The sequence below is a fragment of the Leucoraja erinacea genome, chromosome 37 (assembly GCF_028641065.1).
Source record: "Leucoraja erinacea ecotype New England chromosome 37, Leri_hhj_1, whole genome shotgun sequence".
NCBI lineage: Eukaryota > Metazoa > Chordata > Chondrichthyes > Rajiformes > Rajidae > Leucoraja > Leucoraja erinaceus.
Window position 1 is genome coordinate 12,387,481 of NC_073413.1, and position 25,992 is coordinate 12,413,472.

Genomic DNA, 25,992 nt, shown 5'->3' on the forward strand with positions numbered 1-25,992 from the left:
CTCCAGGGCACGGCAAAGTCCCACTCTGTGTCAGGGTCGACCAATCACAGGCTGTCGAGGCCCGGCGATGTCCCGCCCTCTGTCAGGGTTCGGTCAATCACAGAACGACAAGGAACCACCCTATGTCAGGATCAGCCAATCACAATGCGCCAAAGCTCGGCAAAGTCCCGCCCTATATCAGGCTCGACCAATCACAGCGCTCCAGGGCACGGCAAAGTCCCACTCTGTGGCAGGGTCGACCAATCACAGGCTGTCGAGGCCCGGCGATATCCCGCCCCCTGTCAGGGTCGACCAATCACAGGCCGTCGAGGCCCGGCGAGGTCCCGCCCTATGTCAGGATCAGCCAATCACAGTGCGCCAAGGCTCGGCAAAGTCCCGCCTTATAACAGGGTCGACCAATCACAGCGCTCCAGGGCACGGCAAAGTCCCACGCTGTGTCAGGGTCGGCCAATCACAGGCCGTCGAGGCCCGGCGAGGTCCCGCCCCACCCCCCGGTGATTGACGGGCTGGTTTGGGCGGGAGCGCGGCGGCGGCGAGTTGTTCGCGGGCGGGCGGGCGCGAGGCCGGAGCCCGGAGGCGGCGCTGCAGCTCAAACAAACAAACCATCGCCTGTCTATTAACTCTAAACCAGCCTGGAGGCTCCAACACTAAAAGCCACACAGGACAAGGTGGCTGCTCTATATCTAGCTCGCCAAACAAGGAGGTGAGGAGTGATAAACAACACAATTGTGGAGGAAAAGAAACAATCAAGACTGATTTTTCCGTCAAAAGCCCGCAAATCTCTTAAAAAACACAGAACCCAAGGCACCCAAGGGTGTTGTGCTGGTGCCAGGCTGCATGCACCCTGTGGAAATGGGTGGGTGAGGGAGACCTCCACTTTAAATTCCATTTGGAATATTTTGGATGACCAAGAAACCAAGAACCAAGACTTGTCTTGAACCAACCCTTAAAAGTCAATGCAAATCCTTGCAGCAAAGTCCTGAGAGACTGCAGGTCAATCTGGTGGAAATATCTATCAAACTGCAGCTGCTTAAAGCCTTTGGGGGAAAAACTCCAAAATGATGGATTACTCAGCAGGTCAAGCAGCGTCTGTGGAGAGAGAGAAAGAATACTTTGCCGTTTTGGGTTTTATGACCTTTAGCCAGTTATTTTGCTTGGTTAATGTGGTTCAATTGTTCACCACCCAGCTTCTGCACCAGACAAGACTTCAGGAAAATATCAGTCCAAAACTCATAACGACATATTAGATCACTTTATTTCCATCTCTCTTCCATTTTCCCCTCTAGCTTAAAAATTTTAAGTGTCCATCGCTTTGCAAAAGATGCATAAGAGTTTGGTTTAATGATACAACGTAGAAACAGGCCCTTTGGCCCATTGAGTCCAAGCCGACCATTGATCACCCTATGTTATCCTGTTGCAATTTAATTTATCGAGGCCAACTAATCTGGGATGTGGGAGGAAACCCATGCGGTCACAAAGAGAACTTGCAGATTCCTCACAGACAGCACCCGAAGTCAGGATAAAACCTAGGTCTCTTGCTATGAGATAGCAACTCTACCAGCTATGCCACCCTATAGAGAGTCACTGAAATTATGGGAATGAGGGAGAGGTACATTGGTAGACTGGAAAAATTGGGGTTGTGCTCCTTGGAAACAGGAGGAAGAAGGAATTGCAGATGCTGGTGTACAAAAGTAGGCGCAAATTACTGGAGTAGCTCAGCGGTGTGAAGAAAGGGTCCCGACCCCAAAACCTCACCAATCCCATGTTCTCCAGAAATGCTGCCTGACCCGCTGAGTTAATCCAGCACTGCGTTTTACTTGGAATTGAGGAGGTTGTCAGGGATCAGATAGTGGTATTTAAAATTTAGAGGATGTAAACAGATAAATTGACTCATTGACAGTGGGCCCAGTAACAGAATGAAGGTGTTCAAGAAGGAACTGCAGATGCTGGAAAATCGAAGGTACACAAAGATGCTGGAGAAACTCAGTGGGTGCAGCAGCAGCTATGGAGTGAAGGAAATAGGTAACGTTTCGGGCCGAAACCCTTCTTCAGACTGAGTTTCTCCAGCATCTTTGTGTACCAACAGAATGAAGGTGATTGACAAAATAAGCCAAACTAAAAGATTTTCTTGCAGAGTGAATTCAGTAAAACTGATGATCTGACACCCTCAGAATTTTGGTGGTGCTAGATTGGATTCCCTTCCTATTCATACCCAAACACACATAATTATTATTTTTTTACAAATTACACAATAATGTAATAAATTGTGATGAGCAAGAAATATACTAGTGCTCAAGACCTTGGCTTCAGTTGCAGATGTACCTATGTTCCTCATCTTTGGTGCTCTGGATCCTGATCCAGTTTTGGCTGCAGACGAAATGTGTAGGAAGGAACCGCAGATACTAGTTTACACTATTCAGTAAAACTGATGATCTGACACCCTCAGAATTTTGGTGGTGCTAGATTGGATTCCCTTCCTATTCATACCCAAACACACATAATTATTATTTTTTTACAAATTACACAATAATGTAATAAATTGTGATGAGCAAGAAATATACTAGTGCTCAAGACTTTGGCTTCAGTTGCAGATGTACCTATGTTCCTCATCTTTGGTGCTCTGGATCCTGATCCAGTTTTGGCTGCAGACGAAATGTGTAGGAAGGAACCGCAGATACTGGTTTACACTGAAGATAGACATGAAATGCTGGAGTAACTCAGCGGGACAGGGACAGGCAGCATCTCTGGAGAGAAGGAATGGGAGTTTGGGCTGCATTATCAGGAGGCAGATCCACTGTATCTTGGTACACATGACAATAATAACCCAATACCAATACAGATATAATTTTGACCAGTGCCCTATATGCCATAAAGCTTTATGATCACAAAGACATGTTGTAACAGAACATTGTTCTTGTGCTAAATGACTACAAAGAATAGGGACTTCTTGAGCCATAGATTTATTTTGGAAGAAGTGAGCTGCCCAGTAATTGGAATAAAAATGCTTAAGCTTTATTCGAGTGTGAGCAAAATTACAGCTATGCCTATAAACTGATCCAAGTTTGATGAATTTATTCCTTGGAAGAATCAAGCTATTCAACAAACATTTTGACAAGAACAAAGAAGGATAACTGTAGGACACAGTTAAATTGTGGTTTTATAATGGCCTTTATTGCAATAGTGTCTTTTATGCCTTTTGCTAGAACTGTCTGTCACCCAAACTTTCCACGTCAGAAATGCAGACAATTGGGATCACAAAAGTTGCGCTGGTTGGTTAATTACCTCAGTTAATTTTGGATCTCAGTTAGAATTAGCTAACTAGCATAGTAGATCTGAATTATGGATTCAAAACATGCTGGATCACAGAATGTGAGACTGGGGCATTTCAACATGTTTTGTGTATTCTTGACAGGAGTATCTCAAATTGAGAGGTACATATTTGCTTTCCTTTTCAGAGGAAGCTGAAAGTATTTTGAAAAGGCACCTTGGAGAGATCAAGGACAATTGAGCAGTCTTCATGAAATCATCAGAAAAACAGAAGCAAGAAGACTCCATGAAGGTTAGCAGCAAACCCAAGTAAGATTATGGCCAGGGACTTTATTTCAGGTCAACTTTTAGAAACTGGTTACAGTACAGGGAATCTGCTTTGTTGTGTAGTAATAGTTAAGCTCTGCATTTTCAAAGAAATCTTTTGCTTAGCTGTACTTTTGGGAGAAGATTTATTAAAATTAGATTTTTAAGTCAAACCCATTGGCCCGTAGTGCTTGCCCCACTGTTTCCTAAAAATAAGATAAAATTGTGATAATAGGTTATAATGACAGGCATTTTAATGTGACTACTGATCTCGATTACTACATGGCACAATTATCTGGTAAAAATATACTCTAGTTCATGAGGACTGAAAATGTGTGTACTGAAATAGCCATGGGTTTAAGGGAAATAAAGAGAATATCTGTGGTAAAGAATGTAAATTATGGCAATAATTCCCAGCTTGTTACAGTACTGGATTGTGTCTGAAAAAACATATTGCTTTGATCTTTTGTGGATAATATAAGTGTGGATAAGTATTAGTTTAGTATATTATTCCTATAATAGGACTCTTCTATTCAGCTGTTTGTATGTAATATCACAAGAGTGGAAAGGAACTTTCTGTCAGATGCATGTTCGTGCAGCAAATACTGAAACGATTTAAAAAATGGCGTTAAATTTTATAATTATTTTAACTTTGGCAAACAGTTTAAAACTATCAGGTTAGTCAGATTTTGTGCTTTGAATTGTCTTTCAAATGGTTTTCTAAAGCTGAATGTTAAGAGTGACCACCGGTGTGACGGACAGCTTTAGATTATGGTTCTGCCTAACCAATAAAGCTTTAAGCAAAAATCAAAGGAAAGAGATAAAGAAAGTAGTCTGAAGCATGCATTTTTTTACATGTAAAATAAGGTAATCTGTTTGTTTTGCAAATAATAGATGAAACCTATGGAGAGAGATGAGGCACCACTGAGAATAAACGCTTTCACCCTCATTCCAACTCAAAAATACAGAAGAAGCTGCAGACAACTACAATCCAAGAAAGGTGGTGATAGACTGGAAAACTTCCACATACAGTATAACTGTGGCTATTTCCAGTTAATACCAGTTGAAATCTTTCACAAAGTGTTGTGTTACCTTTCAGGTACAATATCACAATAAGTACATTTTTTAAGTAAATATTTTTTTTCTCCTTGTATTGATTTCTTTAGTTGAGTGATTTTCACTCCGTCTCTCCTGAAAATGTTGATTCGCGTGGAAGTCATGAGATTTTGAAGCATTGTGGTTGCGTTATTGGACTAGCAATCCAGAGGTTTTCACTAGTATAGCAGAGATAGGAATTCAAATCCCATCACACCTTTTAGGGAATTTAAATGTCATTCATTAATCTGGTCTAAAAAAAGTCAATGGCATTTCCCAGTGACCGTTAAACAACTTGACATTATAAACACCCATGTGATTCACTAGTGAATAGACAGACCTGTGGCCTTGACCCCTATTAACTCTAGATTTGTCCAAATATCCTTTGAAATGACAGGTTCAAGGGCATTTTTAAGGATGAATATTAAACAATGGTCTGATCACAATGACACGTCCGTGAGGGAAAAGTAATATTCGGACAATAGCTCATCTCTCCAACTGGCTGAGTATCTTATTGAGCCCATTTTCTCAGTATTCTGCATACAATAGCTTTCCTTCAAAAGAGGTTGATGCTTTTTCAATTTTCCCTTCCCAATATCCTTCTTACAATGATAACACTCAGTACAGCTTAGTGATGGTGCCTGGGATCCTTGAGATTTCTAACCAGACAAGATGTGTTTCTGTGGTGAGACAATTCTGGTTAACTATTTTATCTGACAGTTACCTTGCTAACGATTGGTGATGAATTATGTTAGTGAAACAGTGGTTTCCATTGTAATATTTTCCTCAAATCTAAATTATAAGCATGGGGTATTATTTGTGTTTTACTATCTCTTTATAAAGAAAATCATTTAGTGCTGAGGCACTGAGATAAATAAACGATAAGGTCTCACGTTCAATTATTGCTCTGTCCTCAGTTTACAAATTCCTGAAAGCCTTCCCTGAAAGTGGATGATATTTTTGTTGAAAACAAGATTGATGTTTTTCAAACCTGTTGTCTCTCCATTCACTGGTTAATTATTCACTGGTTAATTATTGTCATTCGGACTCTGTCTGGGATGAGATGGTAATTTTGAAAGATTTGGGGTGAAAGATTAAAAAAATAATTAATGAGTGGTGTGCCATGGAGCTGTCAGAAGCCCACATGAGCATACAATTCCACATAGATCAGGCCATAACAAAGACAAATTTCCTTCTACGAGAATTAATAAACCAGATTTTTGTTTGACAGTCCAGCAATGTTATGAATTCACTATTACTGATGATGAACAAGTTTTTTATTTGACATCTTTTTAATTCATGTAAATTCCGCAGCTCGTGTCTGTGGATCTTAAGTGTGGGCCTCTGGATTGCTAGTAACCCAACCTATGCTACCATGTCCCTAAGTCTAGTTTTATGATAATAATCAGGTGTGGTACATTATTTTGTCTTCTGTTTTTATCAGTGACAGACATCAGTGTTCTGAGCATGGCATCAAAGGTGGTTGGCACTCAGGTTGTGGGTTATATTGCCACTTCATCGGGAATAAGACGGCTTCTATTGGAGGGTTTCCATTCCACTGATGTTTCCAAGAAATCAGTTGCAATGGAACACTACAGATCTTTAGGTAATTTTCTAAAGGAGAGTAAGACATATAAAGTGGAGCCTAAGGCCATGATATAAAGCTTACAAATTAATATTCATGCAGATTCCAATTCGCCTGTCCATGAAAATCAATTTGCTAGGGTACTGATCCATGGGTATCAGCCACCCACTGGCCTTTTGTTCCATTGGCGTATTTTATGAAGCAGAAATGTATTTCATAATAAAATATTTGAAGGTTAAATGTTTTTGTGCAGATGGTTATTGAAGCTGGTTTTAGTTATAATGTTACGGGAACATGACAAAGAATAATATGAAAGGGTTGGGAGAAAAGCTGCATAATGGCATGACGGTGCTTTGCTGATATTAACCATGACATAGGCACAGTTGGCAGAAGTTGTTTCCTCCTGTGCTTAAATAGTTGTCATTCTGTGACATGCATGCATGTGGTTGAAAGGGCAGGAGTTTTGACAATAGTTGGGGGAGTCAATAGGCAACAATGCAGAGTTCACCTTATCTCTCTCAACAAATAGACATGTACACAATTAGTCAGACACATAGAGCTCACTGAACAGAATTCTGAGCAGCTTCACAACTTCCTTGGTTTTAAATATCACTGAAAGAAAAATAATAATGCATCTGGAATACTCAGAAAGGCCATTAAATGCAATTAAAGAGCAGGAACTTGTCTCTTATGCTAAGGAGTGTCAAACAATTGAGCAACATTTGTAGCAGACATTAAGGCTTTTTGGCCAGTTAGGCTAACTGCTGTTAATGCATAACCTGAGATTGTCCCAATTTTTATTTTATCTCATCCTGACAACAGTTCCTGCCATACCTTTAATTTCCCAATACTACCTGGTTCTCCTGAAATGTATTTTTGCTGTTCGGCTTTATGTGGCCACAAAATTTAATAATCTTATCACATGCATGATTTGGAAATGGATGTAGGAGGTATGATTAGTAAGTTGGTTGATGAGACAGAGGTTGGTGGGGTTGTTGATGGTGTGGAGAGTAGTCAGGCTTCAGAATGTTATGAGAATATTGGTGAATGGCCTGAGAAATGGCAGATGGAGTTTAACCCTGGTAAATTGGAGTGATGCATTTGGGAGTACTAATGAGGCTAGGATATACACCATGACAGATATGGTTGGGGCATATTTGGTAAAAGAGGGACCTTGGTGTGCAAGGTCAAACATCTTTAAAGGTTCCAGCACTGGTAGATAACTTGGTTAGATAGGCATATGGGTTACTGGCTTTCATTATTTGGGGCACCAAATATAGGAACAGGAAGGTTATGCTCCATCTTTATAATATATTAGTCAGACCTCAGCTGCAGCACTACACGCAGTTCTGGTCAGGGATAGGAAGGATTGGGCCAGATCTAGCAATATCCATTTTGCCATCATTGACCTTATCTATCTGCAGCACCATGTTATATAAACTAACATTTGGTTTTGTTTACTCAGGATTGCTGTTTAAAAGATGTACGCTCCTGCTTCCCACGAAGGAAAGACTAAAATTTGTGCATAATCAATTATTAAAGGTAAGATATTGTATTTGTAAAACAAATGCGCTGCATACAAAAGAGTAAGAATCTTTCAAGGTCAGTGTGTTGTCACATGCACCGATTAAGGTACAGAGAATTTGAGTACAGCCATACTAAGTGAAAAGCAACAAGCCACACATCCACATAAAAGGTAACATAAACATCCACCACAGCAGATTCCACATTCCTAACTATGATGGAAGGCAATAAAGTTCAAACTTCTTCCTCTTTGTTCCACGTGGTCAGGGCAGTCAAACCATCCGCAGTCGGGGCGATCAAAGCCCTCGCCGCTGACGATCGAAGCCCCCCCCCCCCCCATCGGGGTGATCGAAACTCCCGCGTCAGGGCGGCTGAAACTCTCATCGCGGCATGGAGCTCCCGAGTTGGCCTCTTCTTACCAGAAACTGCGGGCATCATGATGTTAAGTCCACAGGCCCCACGGTTGGAGCTTCGATTCCCGGCAAAGGGATCGCAAGCTCCGCGATGTTAAAGTCCCGCAGACTCCCGTGGCTTGGGGCGCCCGTCGGTCTCCAGGAAATGCCGCCAACTCCACGATGTTAGGCCGCAGTGGGGACGGAGATACGATATGGGAAAAAAACGCATATCCGGTGTGGTAAGAGATTGAAAAAAAAGTGTCCCCCATCCCCCCCCACCCTTCCCCCAAGGAACACTAAAACATACTTTTTAACACATACTAAAAATAACAAAAAAGAAGAAAGGACAGACAGACTGTTGGCGCGGCTGCCACTGCTGGTGGCGCCACCCGGTGTTCATTGACAGATAAAATAGATAACCAGAATAGTCTCACCATAGAAACTCATCTAGTCTGAGCTGCATGGAGAAATTGGGCAGGCTAGGACTTAATTCCTTGGAACGTAGGAAGCTGAGGGGAGATCTTGGAGAGGTGTATAAAGTCATGAGGGTAATAGATGGGGTGAATGTAGAGTATTTTTCCACGGGTAGGAGAATCAAGAACCAGAGAGCATAGGTTTAAGGGGAAAGATTAAATAATAAACTGAGGGGCATCTTTATCCACACAGTGGTGGGTATATGGAATGAGCTGTCAGACAAAGTTGTCGAGAGAGACACAATAACAACATTTAAAATATTTTTGGATAGGCACGTGAAAGGATCACAGGGATATGGCACAATTGCGGGCATACGAGACTAGTTTAGATGGGGCATCTTGGTCAGCATGGACGAGTTGTGTGGAAGGGCCTGTTTACGTGCTGTATGACTCTGATTCTCACAGCACCTTCTGCTCCGTGCTACCTCGGACAATCAGCTCTGGTACAACAGTAATCTGGGTTTGACATGATCTCTGGTGCAGTCTGTAGAGTTTGCATGTTCTCCCTTAAGGGAGAGCGAGTTTCTTCAGGGTGTTCCAGTTTACTTTCATATCCCAAAGATGGGGAATAAATAGCCTATATGGAATACAGAAATATGAAAAAGAAACCTGTATGCCAATTAGTTTAATTGCTAAGTTTTATATTTTGTGTTCTTCAACACTAGTACTTTTTTTCTTTAACGAATATTATAATCTTTTGCTCCATTCTGATAAATATCTCAGAAAACGTTTGAAAGGAAATATTTTGCAACTGTTGATGTTGAGGGAAACCAAAGAAAATGGTACACGTTTCAATCATTTGTGCCTCAAAATTGCATCAGGTCTTACAAATGACATTTATCTCTGATTTTTATCTTATAACTGAACTTGTGATTGAGTTGTGTGAGTTTTTGATTGCTTATTTCTAAAATGGGTAACGTATGGATCAGCCAGTCCCCAAAGTGAGTCTTGAAAAAAGTGTCCTTTAATCTCTCCTGCCTTAGCCAAGAATGTGCTTTTTGGGTCTGACGCTGAACTGAGGATAAAAGAAACGTTGCCTTTGTAACTTCAGAAATGTCTAACCAATATAACTGAAACAGATTATATGGGCACTCGTTGTTGAAGTTTGCAGGATGTTTTGTGCAGTAATTACTGCCATGTTTCCTACATTACGGCAGTGACCAGAATTTTAAAACAGCTCCTTTTGGGATTGCAACTTTGCCTCAAAATTAAAAGAATTTGCTGATATTCTAATCATCTCAAGATAATTATCATTGTGATGCTTTAACCATTCAGAAAGCTGCCATTATCTCCTCATTTAATTCTTCAATTATTCAAAAAAATTGGGATAGAAATGTCCCAAAATTGATCACTGGTACAAAGCATGGAATATAATAGCGGCCACTTATTGCACTCTGATTTCAAAATTTGATTTAGTTATAGTCAATAGAACTGCACTTTGAAATCACTGTGCAAACAGCTCCAACTTATGCATGTTTACTGAAAAGATTAGCGTATATTTCTCCCCCTGTTGGCTCTATCTTTTGTTTTATCCTAAACATTAATGACACTTATCATGCACTTGGTTGTAAATATACCTCTTGCTAGTTTGATCTCATGTTCTGTTGCCACATTCTCACAATTTAGTTGAAGTTGTTATTTCAGGCTTGTTATTTTCCTTTCCCTAACTCAAGCAAAATACAGCAGCAAAGAATTCAAAGAAACCCAGGGATTAGTCAGGATGTTAAATTCGCCACCAAATAGTACAGTTAATGTGAATACTATGCATGTGTTCAAGAGATAGCTAATTGGAGTCTGAAAGGAGAAAGGATTGAAATTGAAAGAATATGCTGGTAGGGTGGAGAAAGTCTTGTGTGGAGCGCAGACATTGTGCCAGACCAGTTTTACCTCATGACCAGCTTCTGTGTAGTATTTCAATGTTAGCTCTTAGCTCCTTAGATAGATAGATTATCCTGATAGATAGATAGATAGATAGATAGATAGATAGATAGATAGATAGATGGATAGATAGATAAGATATGAAACCATACTCCGTCTACTGAGTTTCCATCAACATCAAGTTCCCATTTACATTAATCCTACACCAATTGCATTTTCTCCTCAGAATCGACCGTTCACCTACCTACACGCCAGAGACAATTTATGAGGCCAGTTTACCTACTGACTCGCACATCTTTGGGATGTGGGAGGAAACTGGAGCATCCGGAATAAACCATGCAACCGCAAAGGAACATGCAAACACCAGGCAAACAGAAATAGGAGTCAGGATTGAACTTGGGTTGTTGGACGTCCCTCTATCTCAGATCTTTGATTTGAGAAATCAGTAAAATGGCTCTCTGAGTGCCACCTCTACCACTTGAACGTTTAGAATCAAGTACTCAAGGTGCTTCTGACTGGAGAATTGTACATTGCTCATTAATTTCTCTGGCAGAAGACTAGTCCCTCTGGATTAGTTTCTTCTGTTTACGTGGTTCTTATCCAAGATTTTTATTGACATCAAAGAAATAACCATAAAAACTGCACCTTGAAATAAATTAACATGCCAAATGTTTTCCCAAGTCAATCAGCATCTGGAAGAGATGGGTGATGTTTGTGATGTGACTCATCATCAGAGATGGATAACCATAAAGGAATCCTACCAAACAATTATCCTGTGTTTTTATTAAGAATATTGTGTGTTAAAGATGTTCATGAAAGTATCTTTTTTATTTTCTCCTTTGTCAGAATCCATGTTTTAGGATGGGCGGCTGTACAATGGTCGTGCAGTGTTCAGGATTTGCTTGTTTTGGGATGTTATTACAGGTAAGGCTCAAGCAACACTTTATATATCGTAGGTACAGTTATTTTATAGTGATCTAAAAGGATGTTGAAGGTTATGGAGATAGAATAGATTTGTTTGATATACACAGAAAAACATCTAACTTGGAAGTCATGCAGGGCAAGTTACAGTAGGAATCTACTAACTTTTCATAGAAGGATAATATTGAAACAAAGTCCTGGGCTTTTATGCAGTGAAATATATCAAAATTGTCCTCCATGATGAAAAATGCATTATTATTATTTCATTACTTTATTTTTTAATTGATTTTATCAGTATGAAGGGCATTATTATTATTGGTTGAAGCACATTGGAACAAAGTTTCTGACAATTGGGCTGTAACTCAATATCACTAAATAAAGAAAACATTTAGTCCTTAGTGCTAAACACATGAAAGACCATCAGTGCCCGATGAACTTACCTTTGCAGTTTTGGAATGTGTAGGGATCAGTGCATTGGGCTACCAACATGCTTTGTACACAGTTAGCAATCAGAGATGTGAAGCCTCAACGAATATCTTCCCCTTTCTCAAACTGCAGTTATATTACTTCCTTACAATGCTGAATTGATACAGTTTTTGCCAGTGATCTAATTCTCCCTAAAGTATTGTGTGAGGGCATAGCGTGAAGGGAACATTTGGTGAATCATCTTGCCACCTCCTGTTTATTGTTCTATTTACTGACAGCAGGAGTTGGAAATTGTCAGGAGTTTAACAAGTGCTGGAAGGAGTACTTGTTGTGGCAGAGCTTACAAAAGTGTCAACCAAAGGTTGGGAAGTAGCAATAGTTTTAGTAGTTCATATTTGGCTAGAATGGACACAATGGACTGAATGGCCACCATTTGTGCTTCTTCTTATTGAGTCCACATCGCAAGATTAGAAATTGTTCAGCCAGACCTGAACACACCTCTCGGCGTCAAGTCAAGAGTCAAGAGTGTTTATTGTCATGTGTCCCAGATAGGACAATGAAACTCTTGCTTGCTGCAGCACAACAGAATATTGTAAGCATAAATACAGATCAGTTCAGTTCAATGTACACATATATAAACAGATAAAGTGCATCTGCATAACAATGGCGCCTTGCGCTTCTTGTACGTGGTGGTGGAAAGATTGGTGGAAACAAGGCCGCGACGTGAATGCTCTTTCCTTGACCCCACCATCTGTGCTGAATTTTTATGAGTTACAGGAAGTGTACATTTTGTTTTTGCCTTACAATAAATACTTTCTTGTCTCTTCTTGCAGACTCTTATAGCGGGCTGGGATGAGCTGGAATGTCACCGAGTGTTCAACTTTCTGAATGAAAGTGCGAATCTGCCTCGAAAAATGCAAAGTGTGGTGTGCAGTAGACCAGGTAACAAGTATCGCAATGAAGCAGACATGCTCAGCCTGTAAAACTATGATATGAAAACTCTGTACACATGCAGAATGATAAAACTAATTTTGCTATTGCTAGGTCAAAGGATGGTTTGAGGGAAAAGTGACTAAACCCTACATTGTTATAGAAATTAGATGAAATATTTGAAGATACTGTATGGCCATTAACAGTATTTCGCTTCAGTGAACATGTCATTCCAACTCTTGTCTGTTAATTCAACACCCATGCAATGCTAGACTCAGCAACTCTTTCCAGCCACGAGCCTCAGTGACTATCATTAGCAATCACTGTTTGAATAAAAATTAATATGTACAGACAGTAATGATTCAGTGAGTAGGTGAAATCTTGGTATGACACTAAGCCTCTCCAACCAGCAAGTCACAAATGTGATTGCTTCTTTGTATTGAAAGAACTGATTTCCAGCTAATTCAACAGTTGACTTCATTGTCATTCGATTGTACAGAACATGTCCTTGCTTCCAATTGTTTTCTGGTGACTGGAGTTTCCTAATATGTTGGAATTACGTGCTGGCTCTGACAAGCAACATTTATGCATGAAAAAGCCCAGCAAAGACAAAGTTTCATACTGTGGTAGACAAAAGTGCTGGAGAAACTCAGCGGATGCGGCAGCATCTATGGAGCGAAGGAAATAGGCAACGTTTCGGGCCGAAACCCTTCTTCATACTGTGGCTAGCACCAACAAGGTGCAACAACTTCAAGGAAACAGGAATGTTGATTTCCTTGCATAATCTTACGTAACTATTTAAATTTAAGCAAATTCCTTTTTATAAAACTCCTTTTTTATACTCTAAACTAAACTAAATAATAATTATTTTACTTCAGAACATTTACAATGAATCACATTTAATTATATAATGCATTTTACAGAGGATGGAATTATGAAATATACGATACGGCAGGGAAAGAGGCCCTTCGACCCACAGAGTCCATGTTGACCATCCGGCACCCGGTCACATTAGTTTTATCCCACTTTCTCATTCATTCATTAGGGGCAATTTTACGACGGCCAATTAACCTACAAACCTGTTCGTGTTTAGGATGTGGGAGGACAACTGGTCGCAAGGAGAACATGCAAACCTCACGCTGACAGAACCTGAGGTCAGGATCGAGCCTGGGTCTCTGGAGCTCAGCTGCGCGACTATGCTGCCCTTATAAACTATTTAGAAAGGAGCTTCACCACTGAATTAATTTGATTCATTGATATAAAATAAATGGTCCCATGAAATCTCAATGTAAATAAGTTATAACAAATGGAAATAAATGATCATTAAACTTCGGCTTAGCCCGATTTGAATAAATTTTGCAGATGCAGTGATTAATCTTGCCACCAGAGGCTGCTGAGGTATAATGAAAATTGTATTTATTTTGTCAAGTGAAGTAAAAGTTTTAAGGTCTCCTGTTAGAGGGTAAAGTTTAACAGCCCGATGAAAACATTGTTTGGAAGAACTGAAGTTGAAAGTTCTTTAGAATGGTGGTTCACGGTTCTGGTCAGATTTGTGTGTCTTGGTTTGGTGAGTTTCATACTCCTCACTTGATCTTTGAAAGGCAAAAGAACTTGGTCTTTAGCTTTTACCATTGGCATTCTTGGTCTGGTTGAAACAAGAGGCAACTACAAGGAAAACAAGGATTCCCATCTCTGACCTGGCTCTAGGAGAAATGCCTTTTATCTGCTCTGCATATTTGTCACTGGCTGCATGGCTCATCAGCAAATAACTGCAGGAGAAGTGTAGGTGCTTACTATAAGATTATCACTATTTCAAAGCACATTAGAACACTATAACTGACATAGCACTTTTGTTAAAGAGACTTTGTGGAAACAACCGTTGCAGAGGGCATAAACCTATTCAGTACATCATGTAGCGAATGCAGTTCTGAACCTGTACCTGTGTTTTGTACAATATTTTATACGCGTTTTGATGTGGCAGCTTTTTATTATTTTGCTTGTCCTTTTCAATTTACAGAAGAAACCATCTGTGATTTCTAGCACAAGGGCCCTCAACTCTTGTTTAGCATTTTTAAAGATGTTTCTGCATGCTCAGTGTTTCTTTGTGCTCATGTGTCATTTTAAGTGCAAATAATACATTGACAATGTCTGTTTGATATTATTACCCTGTGCAGTTATTTGTCTCATCAGATATATTAGCAATTTTTTAATCATCAAAATCTAAAATTATGGAATTTATATTCTGTTTTTCCCTGCTCCGTCTCGTGCGATCTATATGTTTTTAAAATGTAAGCTCTGGTAAATAATTACTTTCTTTTCCTATTTAAATATGTTAGTTCATACAGATGATGCTTAATTATTTGTTCTGAGTTGGTGTTCAAAATGAAATCCTGAGTGCCAGAGTACGATTGGGTGAAAGGAGAGGGGTTTCATTATTATCTTCTAGATTAAATTGTAATACCTTGCATGAACTTTCTATTTCATATTTTTCATGCCTTTAGTTCCCATTCCCAAACTCTTGATTTGCCCAATAAAACAAAATACATATGAAGCTATCACACAAAGTCAATACAATTCTTATAAATTATGGTTTTAAGTTTCATACAATTCCTAACATAATTTTTTGTGTTACTTTCAAATTAGGTGCGAGCAGAAAGCTGGAGTTACAGATTCGTCTGTTTTACCGACGGGTTCTTCTAGATCACTGGGTACATCAGAGCGATATCGCTTTCTGGCTGACTCGCATTCTTAAGCCTTGGCCAATGGTCAACCAAGCTAGACTGCTGTACTTGCTCTATGGCCCTATGTCCATCAATGATGGTAAGAGCAGGTTTAGAACACGTTTCAGTCTTCATGTACTTAAAAAAAAAAAATCAAGTTCTCTACTATTTTTTGATATAATCTGAATCTGTTAACTGACAACTGTCATTACCTCACTTGTGTAAGGGTTTGGACAATGTGTGGCTAATCTGTCACAAAGTAGACCGCCAATATTGTCCATTTTAAACCAAATGTATACAAAAGTATTTAGATTTCAGAAAATGAACATTATCAATAGTGATATCCCAGAAATAATAATTCCAAGATTTAACTAAAGACTTTTCTTTCCCTTTGAAAATTAATTTCCTGCTGTGCCTGCATCTAACGTTCAATGATTCCTGTGCAATGATCTATCAATCTCTCGCCATTTAAAAATCACTATCTTTCTCCTTTTCACACATTCACATTTTTCTACATTATGTTCTATTTGGCATGTCCTTGCCTGTTTACTTAACTTGTCTGTATCCCCATGAAGCCTTTTTACATTTTCTTTACAGCCCACACTACCCCCTAGCTGTATATCACTAACAAACGTATAAATGTTGCACTTTTCTCCCATTTTAATATATCATAAAAACTGGTTCACCCATTTCTATTCTGCTAATTACAATATCAGAAAACTCTGACAAAATAGTGAAACTAATGGTGAAATGAAAAATCAACCATGATGTTATTGAAAGGTGGAACACATATGAGGGACCAAATTGCCATTCTCGTTTCTATTTCTTCTGTTTTTCTAAGAGTGTATGAAATGAATTATTTGTACAATGCTCTATAAATACAACATTTTGTTTGCTTATTTTGAATGTTCAGGTCAAATCCATTGGCATCATATGAACCAGATCCCTGCAGGCGAGGAGAGTATAAAAGGTCTTGCTGCAGCAGTTAGGTTGCTACATGAAAATGCCAAGGAATGGACAGCCGATGACATTTTTACCTTGTTGGAAGAGTTAGCAGGTAACAACTGTTTAAACATTCTCAAAGATCATGAGAGATTATAAATGAGTAAAGTACCTAGCTTCAACATTTTAATGTCTTCTGAAAGAACAATTATTCCCTAACACAATTAAAAATGTGCAAGATTGTCATAGAATGTTGGGAAGATATAACAATTGAATGATTACAGTATTGAAAAAGAAGAAAGTAAATTCAGAAGAGCACTGACAAATACTATAAAGAGGCAAGGAATGCTGGAAAATTAAGAATTATTGAGGAGAAGTACAGTGAATGGCATGAGGAACAGAGCTTGAGGGGATCTTTTTGATTAGGTTCATGGTTGGCATTTCGGTAATCCCACCAGCAGCAGGACTATAATATTCCATGGAGTATCCTTGTCTGAAAATCTCTTTCTAATCATCAGACCGTTTTGTTAACCAGATGTTTATTTTTTAAAATACATTGTCTAACATAACATGGGTAGTTGTTGCTAGCAGCATTCTTATTATTCATTGACAGTTTTCTGCAGTTTGTCCCTCTGACAGTTAGAGCTTTTGAATTTGCAGCTCTGAATTGTGTGCATTAAAATATCAATTAAAATAGTGCCTATCCATTTGGCTGAGTGGGTCCTGTTTAGTTATATGTTCCAAATGAGTTGATCTTATTTTCAAGCATTGTTTAGGATGTTAGAGCTGACTCCAGCAAGCTCGGACTAAGAAGGGAATAGTCTGAATTAAGAAGGGATCAAGGACTCACTCAGGGGTTTGTCTTTTTTTAAATTTTGTTTATTGTCACGTGTACCGAGGTACAGCGAAAGGGTCTCTTTCAAGAGACTGGTTCTTGATTATGCTGGTGGCCATGCAGAGGCAGCGTGAAGTGTAGATGTTTATGCCTTGAGGCAAAGCAAAACAGAGGAAGGATATGGAACAATTTAAAGGGTACTGATGCGCTGTCTTTGTTCATTCCAGGGTTTCCCCAAGAATGGCTTCTGGAGAATAGTGCTCGTCTTCTGATCTGTTGTGGAAATAACATGTGCTTTACATTTCTGGCCAATAAAGCTGTAAATGGGAGGCTGAACGAACTTGCCACACTCATTGTGTTCCTATCTTTGGTGAGTGGATAGAACTGAATCAGGTATTATCATCCCGGGAGAGAGTACTTCATATGCTCAGGTATATGGGTGATAAACAAAGTTGATGTTTTCAATATCTGAATCTTTATTAAGGGCCTTGATAAGAAAATTGTAAGTAGTGAGCTGATAAATGAAAGGAGAGATCCTGAAAATTAAATGTTTCTAAGAGACGTCATGGCATTGAGGTCCACCAGCATTATAAAAATGAGATATTGCATAATTAATGTGTTAAGAACATTCATCTTTTGCAACTGAATCTTAAATTTGGAAATGACTAAATTAATAGCAGAAAATTAGCTCTTTATAAGCTGATTACAAGGGTCTAGTTTGCAAATACTGTACTTTTGGTAATCAATCAATCAATCAGATTCAGATTCAATTTTAATTGAAAAATTGGTAATCAATCAATCAATCAATCAACCTTTATTGTCATCTTGCAAGCAACAGTTGTACAGTACAAAATGAAAAGATGTTTCCCAGGGAATACCGGAGCATCGCACATGAAATTTAAAACATTTCACACATAATAACACTAAAAACAATCCAGTCCCTGATGGAACAGTATAAATAAATAGTTAAAAGCAGGTAAATCACAACGTTAAAATACAATGAAGGCACAGCACCGAATTGTTCAAAATCAATAACATTGACATTACATTGGTGTCATGCTTGGAGAGAACACGACTGAAATAAAAACAGAAAAGATAGAATTATCAAGTAAACGATGCGCATTTATGAGAAAAAAAACAGTTAACAATTTATCTTAAAGGCGTCTTATCAGAACTTCATCTGAGAATCTCTAGCAGAGTGTAGTGTTTGTGCTTTTAAGAAAGTATCAACATCAGCAGTCCCTTTCATTTTGGTCTAGGTATGTGAAAAGGATGGATACTGCATGGACTGGACTGTTAAAATGGTTCACAGAATCTGTAAGGTTATAACCAGCAGTGAAAGCAGGTGGAATTTTTTACAGACCATTGAGAAGGTTTTTGCTCGAGTTACCATGGACATGATTGAATCATTAATGTTCAGTGAGTACATTTTATTTTTACATTTAATTGGCCTGTACTTTTTATATCATGGATAATTCAAGATGTTACATTGTAATTGGGGGAGGGGCAGGTTTTTAATTGCCGAACACTTGTTCAGTGTTTTTGACTAAAAAACAATTCTCCACCAACATTGGTCTTGAGTTCAACAATTATGTAGCATTTTTACTAACTAGCGAAAACATTTTGAGAATCTAATTTAAAAACACATATTAGTATATTATCAATCTAAGCAATGTAAAATAAACAAACCTGCAACCTACTACGGGCAACACCGTGCTACCAAGTGTTTGCATTCTTCGATCTAACCTCAGTAATTTAGAAAGATACAAGTGAATGAACTTCCCTGTGTGTAGGAAAGAACTGCAGATGCTGGTTTAAATCGAAGATAGACACAAAATGCTGGAGTAACTCAGCGGGACAGGCAGCATCTCTGGAGGGAAGGAAAGGAGCATCTCTGGAAAGAAGAAAAGGAACTTTTGTGTGTGTTGTACGCAAGTTAAAATCTGAAAGCCACATTACTGAGAAAATTCAGGTAGGGTACGACAAAAATTTGCAGTGAAACAAATGGAAATTGCCTGGACATTACTCAGCCATTTCTTTTGTTCAAGATAAGGTTATTTTGTCGTACGCTACCTGAATTCTCCAGGCAATGTGTTTTTCAAAATTTAACTTGTATACAACCCACAAGAATATGTATTCACTTATATAGGGCATCACGGTGGCACAGCAGTAGAGTTGCTGCTTTACAGCGCTTGATGCGCCATATTACACATGCCTCGAACAACAACAGCCTGCATTTGTGTAGCACCTTGGAACATTCCAAGCCACTTCTCAGGAGTCATTAGCAAATAACATTTGACAGGAATGCTTACGGGTGGCATGGTGGTACAGAGGGTAGAACTGCTGCCTCACAGCACCAGAGTCCCGGGTTCGATCCTGACTACGGGTGCTGTCTGTATGGAGTTTGTACGTTCTCCCCGTGACCCCGTGGGTTTTCTTCGAGATCTTCTGTTTCCTCCCACACTCCAAAGATGTACAGGTTTGCAGGTTAATTGGCTTGGTAAATGGAAATTGTCCCTAGTCTGTGTAGGATAGTGTTAATGTGCGGGGATCGCTGGTCGGTGCGGAAGGGCATGTTTCCGTGCTGTATCTCTAAACCAAACTAAACTAAAATTAGCAACAGGGAAAATGCTCAAGTCTATTATATATCTTTCTAAATTACTGAGGTTAGATCTAAGAACACAACAACTAAGTAACACGGGAGACGCCCCTACTGTAAGTAGTAGATTTGAATATTGTAAGCAATATAAATGCAGCTCGCTTTCTCAAGGTGGTTAAAATGCGGCTCTTTGACAAGATGAATTGGTATGGTAACATAACAGGTGTGTTTAAGGATAAGTTAGATGTAGTTGGGGGGAGAAAATATGTGATATTGTCAAATGAAATAGGATTGGATGAAGCCCATATGGAGCATAAAAGCTTGACATGGACCTCTTGGGTTGAATAGCTTATTTTGAATAGTTTAATTTTGTGAAAGGTATCATTTCATTATATCATTAGTCGGATTACTGAGAATGGCCTCTTGTGACATCATAAGTTTAGCTGCAGGCATTGACTACCGATTTCAGGCACAGGCTGACAAACATAAATGCCAAATCAATCAAATCAAATGTTCTTTTAACGAAAGGTTGTCAGTTTGAAGTTATGGGGGTGGGGAAGTCAGTATAAGAAGATAAATTAATGACAGCATTGAAACAGGTTCTAATCAAATCTTATTTACATTGTCATTGAAAATTATGGCAATTGATTGAAAACTGATAAACCTATGCAAATTTGTAGCTGTCTTGTTTCATATGCATTGGAATTTTTGCAATAGTGATATGTAAATCTTAATTTTATTCAGTAGTTTTTTCTTTCTAGCTTATTCTGTTCATGTTTGTTCCCATCTGCTCGCTAATTTATCTCATATTTCTAAGACTTATTGGGTCTGAGCATCTTGGACAGTAACTCAGAATGGGTGATAAGGAATTTGAATATTTAACATGGTGTTTGATCGTTTTTCTTTTATTGTGAAAAAGGGTCAGGTAAAATATGAAACAAACTTCTTTGGCAATTTTCCAATTTTGCAATATTCCCCTCTTCCTCCTCTCATACTCCCATCACCAGAAAAATATTCACTCTTGTTTCTTCCCAGAAGATGAGCATTAACTGGGAAAACAAGTAACGCTGCAAGTGAACTGATTATTAATCTCGCGTTAAAATAAATCCTTCTGCCCCTAGGTAATTTCAGAAATGTTGTACCATTCTTGAATCTATGTCATCTGACACCACCCTCCAACAAATAGAGAATAAAAATAGCCAGTTTTATCCATTACATTAATGCATTCTGACAGTTCCAGCTCCTTCCAATGCAGGCTCGCAGCTTTCCTCTACCTAAAACAAACAGCTGAAAAATATGATAGCAATTATGACAATCGGCTTAATAAAGTGCATGTTAGGGAGAAATGGCAAGGTTCTTTGAATTATTTCACTCAAGTGGAATATATCTGTGAAATAATTCATCCAATTAACTTACATAATATCCTCTCCACCACCTTCATGCTTATTTTAATCAACACTTCATTACTCAGGTCACAATAAGATTGACCATGATCTTATTAAATTCTAAAGCCAGCTTGAGGGCTGAATGGCCTGCTCCTGGTCCTAATTTTCACTCCTTGCCCTGTGAGATTGGTGTGTGTAGTTAAAATGGCTGGGTTCCTTTTCTGCTTGATTAGTGCCCAAGGCTATGGGGATAGATTGGGCAGGCTGGAACTTTATTCCTTGGAGGCTAAGGTGTGATCTTGTAGAGGCGTATAAAACCTCTATAATTGACCCTTTGTTAATCCTGCTATCTGATGAACTAATAGTATCAGGAAATTCTCCTGTTTAAATCAGTGAAGATTCTTAACTAAGTTGACCTTGAGTTTAATAATAATGATGTGTACTCTAATTTATGTTCTTTGATAGATTTCTGATACTGAAAATCATTTTTCAATTGTTTGAAGCCTATATTGTGGACTAAGCTGTGAATAAATGCTGTCTCGTGTCTGTCCTACAGGTGGCCTTGAGGAGGATGAAGGAGTAACATACAACATGTACAATATGGTGAACGCCCAAGCTGAATTTCATAAAGAAATCATGCTTCATGCCTTCAGCAACGTACTAACGTGAAAGATGTTCCTGAAATCAATGGTCAGATCAAGCAATCTATGTTTATTTTGTTCTTAATTTTCCTGACTGAAAGTGAATTTTATTTGACTCAGATAGCATTTTATGTACAGTACTTGCTTCTAAGAGTAAAACTAATTCTAGTTAAAATAATATCTCTTGGTGCCACAGTTAGATTCAGGAACTGCTTGGATCAAGTTGAAATGATAATCCACAATCTTGTACTAATCTGGCCATGAGCTGCTTATTATTTGTAATTGATTTTAGCCATGAGAAAGGCAAAAACATTTCATAAATTCTCAAAGCCACCCCACCTTTGGGAATGAAGTATTGCCAACTCATGATCCTCAGCCTGCTTTCCTTTCTATGGAGACAGGCTTTAGCTTGCACACAGCTCTGTTGCTAATTGTGGCTGTGAAGTCATGTATAGGTACAGACTTGAAGTTGTTGCATGTTCAAGTGGAAAAAACTAAAATGGATAAAACCCAGGTGCCAGATTCAAATTCCAGAAATGTATACTTTGATCAATTAGAAATTCCAAATTCCACAAATGATCCATTACTTGTCAGGTTTAAAAACAATCTCCTTGGAGATGTTACACTAGGATGGAAATACAGTGTTTATGGTACGCGTAGTCAGTTAAACCAACTTTACCTCCAGATTGAAACTATGCTGCTTAACAGATGAGCATTGGAAATTGCTGCTGTTAGCTGAGGTCACACACAAGCACATTATAATGAGTGTACTGTATTTATTGTCATTGTATTAATACTTTTTAATATGTGTGTGTTGTACCTAATGCACAGAAATTTATTATTACAGAAATCCTGATATTGAAAGATAAGTTAACAAGAGGTACAAACATTGGATATAAATTCATACTGCTTCTGATTTTCGAGTCAATTGGTTGGACAAAACAACGCATGGCACCTTATTTTTAATTCTGTGCGGTATAGGAATAGTTATAAATATAATACACGGAGCATTGGGTTACATTTTTGGTATAAACAAAATATAGCTGGGCCCAAATGTATCAATACCTTTTCTGTCATTAGTGCAGCATGGAAGTTGGCACATCTGTAAAAATACTCCAGTTGCCAAATAATATTGTAGAACATATACAGAATGAACTCGAACATGAGTAGAGATGTAAAATGGTCTCCTGTGTCTCCATTGTTAAATGTTATATGGCATGGTCTTTGGCATATAGGTAACAGTAGATTCTCCTCAAAGCTCCTTAGTGATCTGCAGCTTATCTGATGGGGAATTGGTAATGTAATTGTGTACTAAAATGCGGTGTACAAGGTAAATGTTATGTATTATAGATGTTTCTCTTTTGTTGGGGACCTTCAGGATCACACAGCAATGTCTTGCTGAGAACCAATAGATCTGGGCAACTCCTGAGCTTCTGACAATGCATCACCTCACACTATTCTCCAAGAAGGGTATTTGAGAAAGCCATTGTTTTTATGCTGCTTGTGGTGAACTGTTTGAACACTTTGAATCTCTTTTTTTTCCACCACCCTGCAGCACAGCAGAGGTTGTAGCCTTGTCCAATGCAACAATGTGTGCAAGTAAACGTTACTAAAAGACAAAGCATTGTCGATCCACAAGCTGTTACGCTAATCCTTACCTGCTGTATACCATTTCTATTCTTCAAAATTTGCAAATTACTAAGGCCAGTATCTATGAAGGCATGTGAGAGAAGCAAGTATTTTAGCCACCCCACTGCTGATATCTGGGATTGTCAAACCATCAGCATGCCTCAGACATCAACATAATTTTAATAAAGAGTCTTTAGAGCTGAACACCACTTTTTCACAGCCATTAATTTATTACTCTCCTCTTTTACACAATGATGTTAAGTTTAAAATTTAGCAGTGCCACTTTCTAAAGATGTTTATGGGTTTTTTGACCTGTAGCCATTGCTGTCCATTGATGGCTGTAAAGAGCAGGCAAAGTGGAAAATATTAATTTTGGATGAATTAACAGATCCATGACAAACCACCTGATATTTATTTGCAAATAAAATTATTGTTCTTTGTTAATCAGCACCTTTCAAGCCTGAGATTTTCTCTCCTCCATTTCTAATTGATTAAGGTTCAGCTGCTGGCAGAAAGCTCTGGTGGTGAGTTCCCCTGTTCCCCCCCCCCCCCCCCCCCCCCCCCCCCCCCCCCCCCCCCCATTTAACTTTATGTGGGCCTTAAACATCCTTAAGTTTTGACCTTAAATTTATAATTTTTGTTGAGATGTGGTGGCTTGGACTAGTTATGCAGCCTTTACTCATCAAATGAATAACAACATGCATAATAGCTCAATGGTCATGTGTCCTTATTTATTACTGAAGCCAAAAAGAAACAAACAAATAAAACAATGTTAAAATTAGTCATAATCTTTGCAACATTTTAATTTTGAACAAAAATTAGTACGTAACAAGACTACCTCCCAAATGTTGAGTAATTGTTTTAGCTAAAAATTAGTTTTAATTTACAAGTAAAATATATATAAATATATTGTTTATTGTTATCATTTTGTGCTAGATAATTTAGATATTTTAAAGTATTGAAACGTAACATGCAAAATCATTTAAATTATTTATTTGTAAATAGATTTATGAATGTATTCTTCATGTTTGCTGTTGATGAACATTAAAGCTTCAAAACTACACATGGAATTTAGTGTTTTCATTCAACTGTGACAATGTCACACTATAGTTCACAACTAATTGTCTTTCCTGCCCCCTTGACAGTGCTAACTGCAGTACCTCACCCAAAGTGCTAACTGCAGTACCCCACCCAGTACCCATTGGTGTAGGTAGGTTGTTTCCCCATGTCGGAGACTGCACTAAAGCCAATTGCCAAGAAATAAGGGAGTGATCAACAAACTCTTTTTATTTCCATTTTAACATTTTCTAACAAATATACAATAGAATTATATTTCACATAATCTGAAGAATAGTCTGAAGAAGGGTCTTAACCCAAAATGTCACCCATTCCTTCTCTCCAGAGATGCGGCCTGTCCCGCTGAGTTACTCCAGCATTTTGTGTCTATCTTATATTTCACGTAAATTGTGTGGGCATGAATGTTGAAATCATGTGGGTATCTATAACTCATTTATTATTTATTACCAAAAAGACAATTAGCCTTATCCAAATCCCCGGTTAGCCATGAGCCTTAGGATGGAGGAGGATGTTGCTGCTGTTGTGGTAAGTGACTCGCTTGCACCCTATGGTGTAACTAATTACAGAATGTTGTGGAAAGATGACGTGTTGCAGATTGGAGCAATGATACATGGAATCATGATCATGGAAAAAACTGATCATAAAACAATTGCAGACGCCGATCAATGTTATTTTCAGTTTTTTACAAAGTGTGGTGTGAGGAGGAAGGTCAAGGGTGTAAGGCCATAACTCAATTTGTTTCAGAACTGGCAAATCACTTGTGGAATTTACGAATGGCTGTTTTATAAGTTCATAAGTGATAGGCGCAGCATTAGGCCCATCAAGTCTACTCCGCCATTCATTCATGGCTGATCTATCTTTCCCTCTCAACCCCATTCTCCTACCTTCTCCCCATAACCCCTAACAACTGTACTAATCAAGAATCTATCTATCTATGCCTTAAAGATATCCATTGGCGTGGCCTCCACAGCCTTCCGTGGCAATGAATCCCACAAATTCACTACCCTCTGACTAAAGAAATTCCACCTCATCTCTGTGCTCTAACTTCTATTTATAAAGTACATAAAAGGTGGTAAAATTGTCACCATATATGGGAAAATAATCAGAAGCAGTAGAAAATATGTTAAAATGGCTGGTAAAGGTAGATCTCTAATGCTGATATATATTTTCTTATACAGGGGACCAAAACTGTGCAAAGTGTTCTACATGTGACCTAACCAATTCTCTGTACAATTAAAACAATATTTCCCTCTTTATAAACCCACCCTCTTTTAGTATCTGAAAGGAGAAGACATATGTGGAGAGATACAGAGTTCTAAGCCAGTAATTCCACAGCTTAGGGTCGAGGAGAATTTGCAGAATCA

General features: G+C 38.6%; 1 protein-coding gene across 2 annotated transcripts; it reads left to right on the top strand.

Annotated features, from left to right (window-relative positions):
- The first annotated feature begins 510 nt into the window (after nucleotides 1-510).
- On the top strand, nucleotides 511-24,763 carry LOC129713990 (F-box only protein 47-like). 2 transcript variants are annotated; one of them, XM_055663436.1, is made up of 12 exons: nucleotides 511-703; nucleotides 3,456-3,576; nucleotides 4,468-4,672; nucleotides 6,113-6,274; nucleotides 7,719-7,795; nucleotides 11,370-11,447; nucleotides 12,704-12,812; nucleotides 15,444-15,620; nucleotides 16,434-16,577; nucleotides 17,525-17,667; nucleotides 18,557-18,716; nucleotides 21,838-24,763. In XM_055663436.1, exons 3-12 carry the CDS (start codon nucleotides 4,468-4,470, stop codon nucleotides 21,948-21,950), a joined length of 1,368 nt encoding a protein of 455 aa, XP_055519411.1. In that variant the 5' UTR covers nucleotides 511-703; nucleotides 3,456-3,576; the 3' UTR covers nucleotides 21,951-24,763. The 2 variants fall into 2 exon arrangements, with proteins under 2 accessions (XP_055519411.1, XP_055519409.1); XM_055663434.1 differs by having other exon boundaries at nucleotides 3,456-3,559.
- Nucleotides 24,764-25,992: the final 1,229 nt, after the last annotated feature.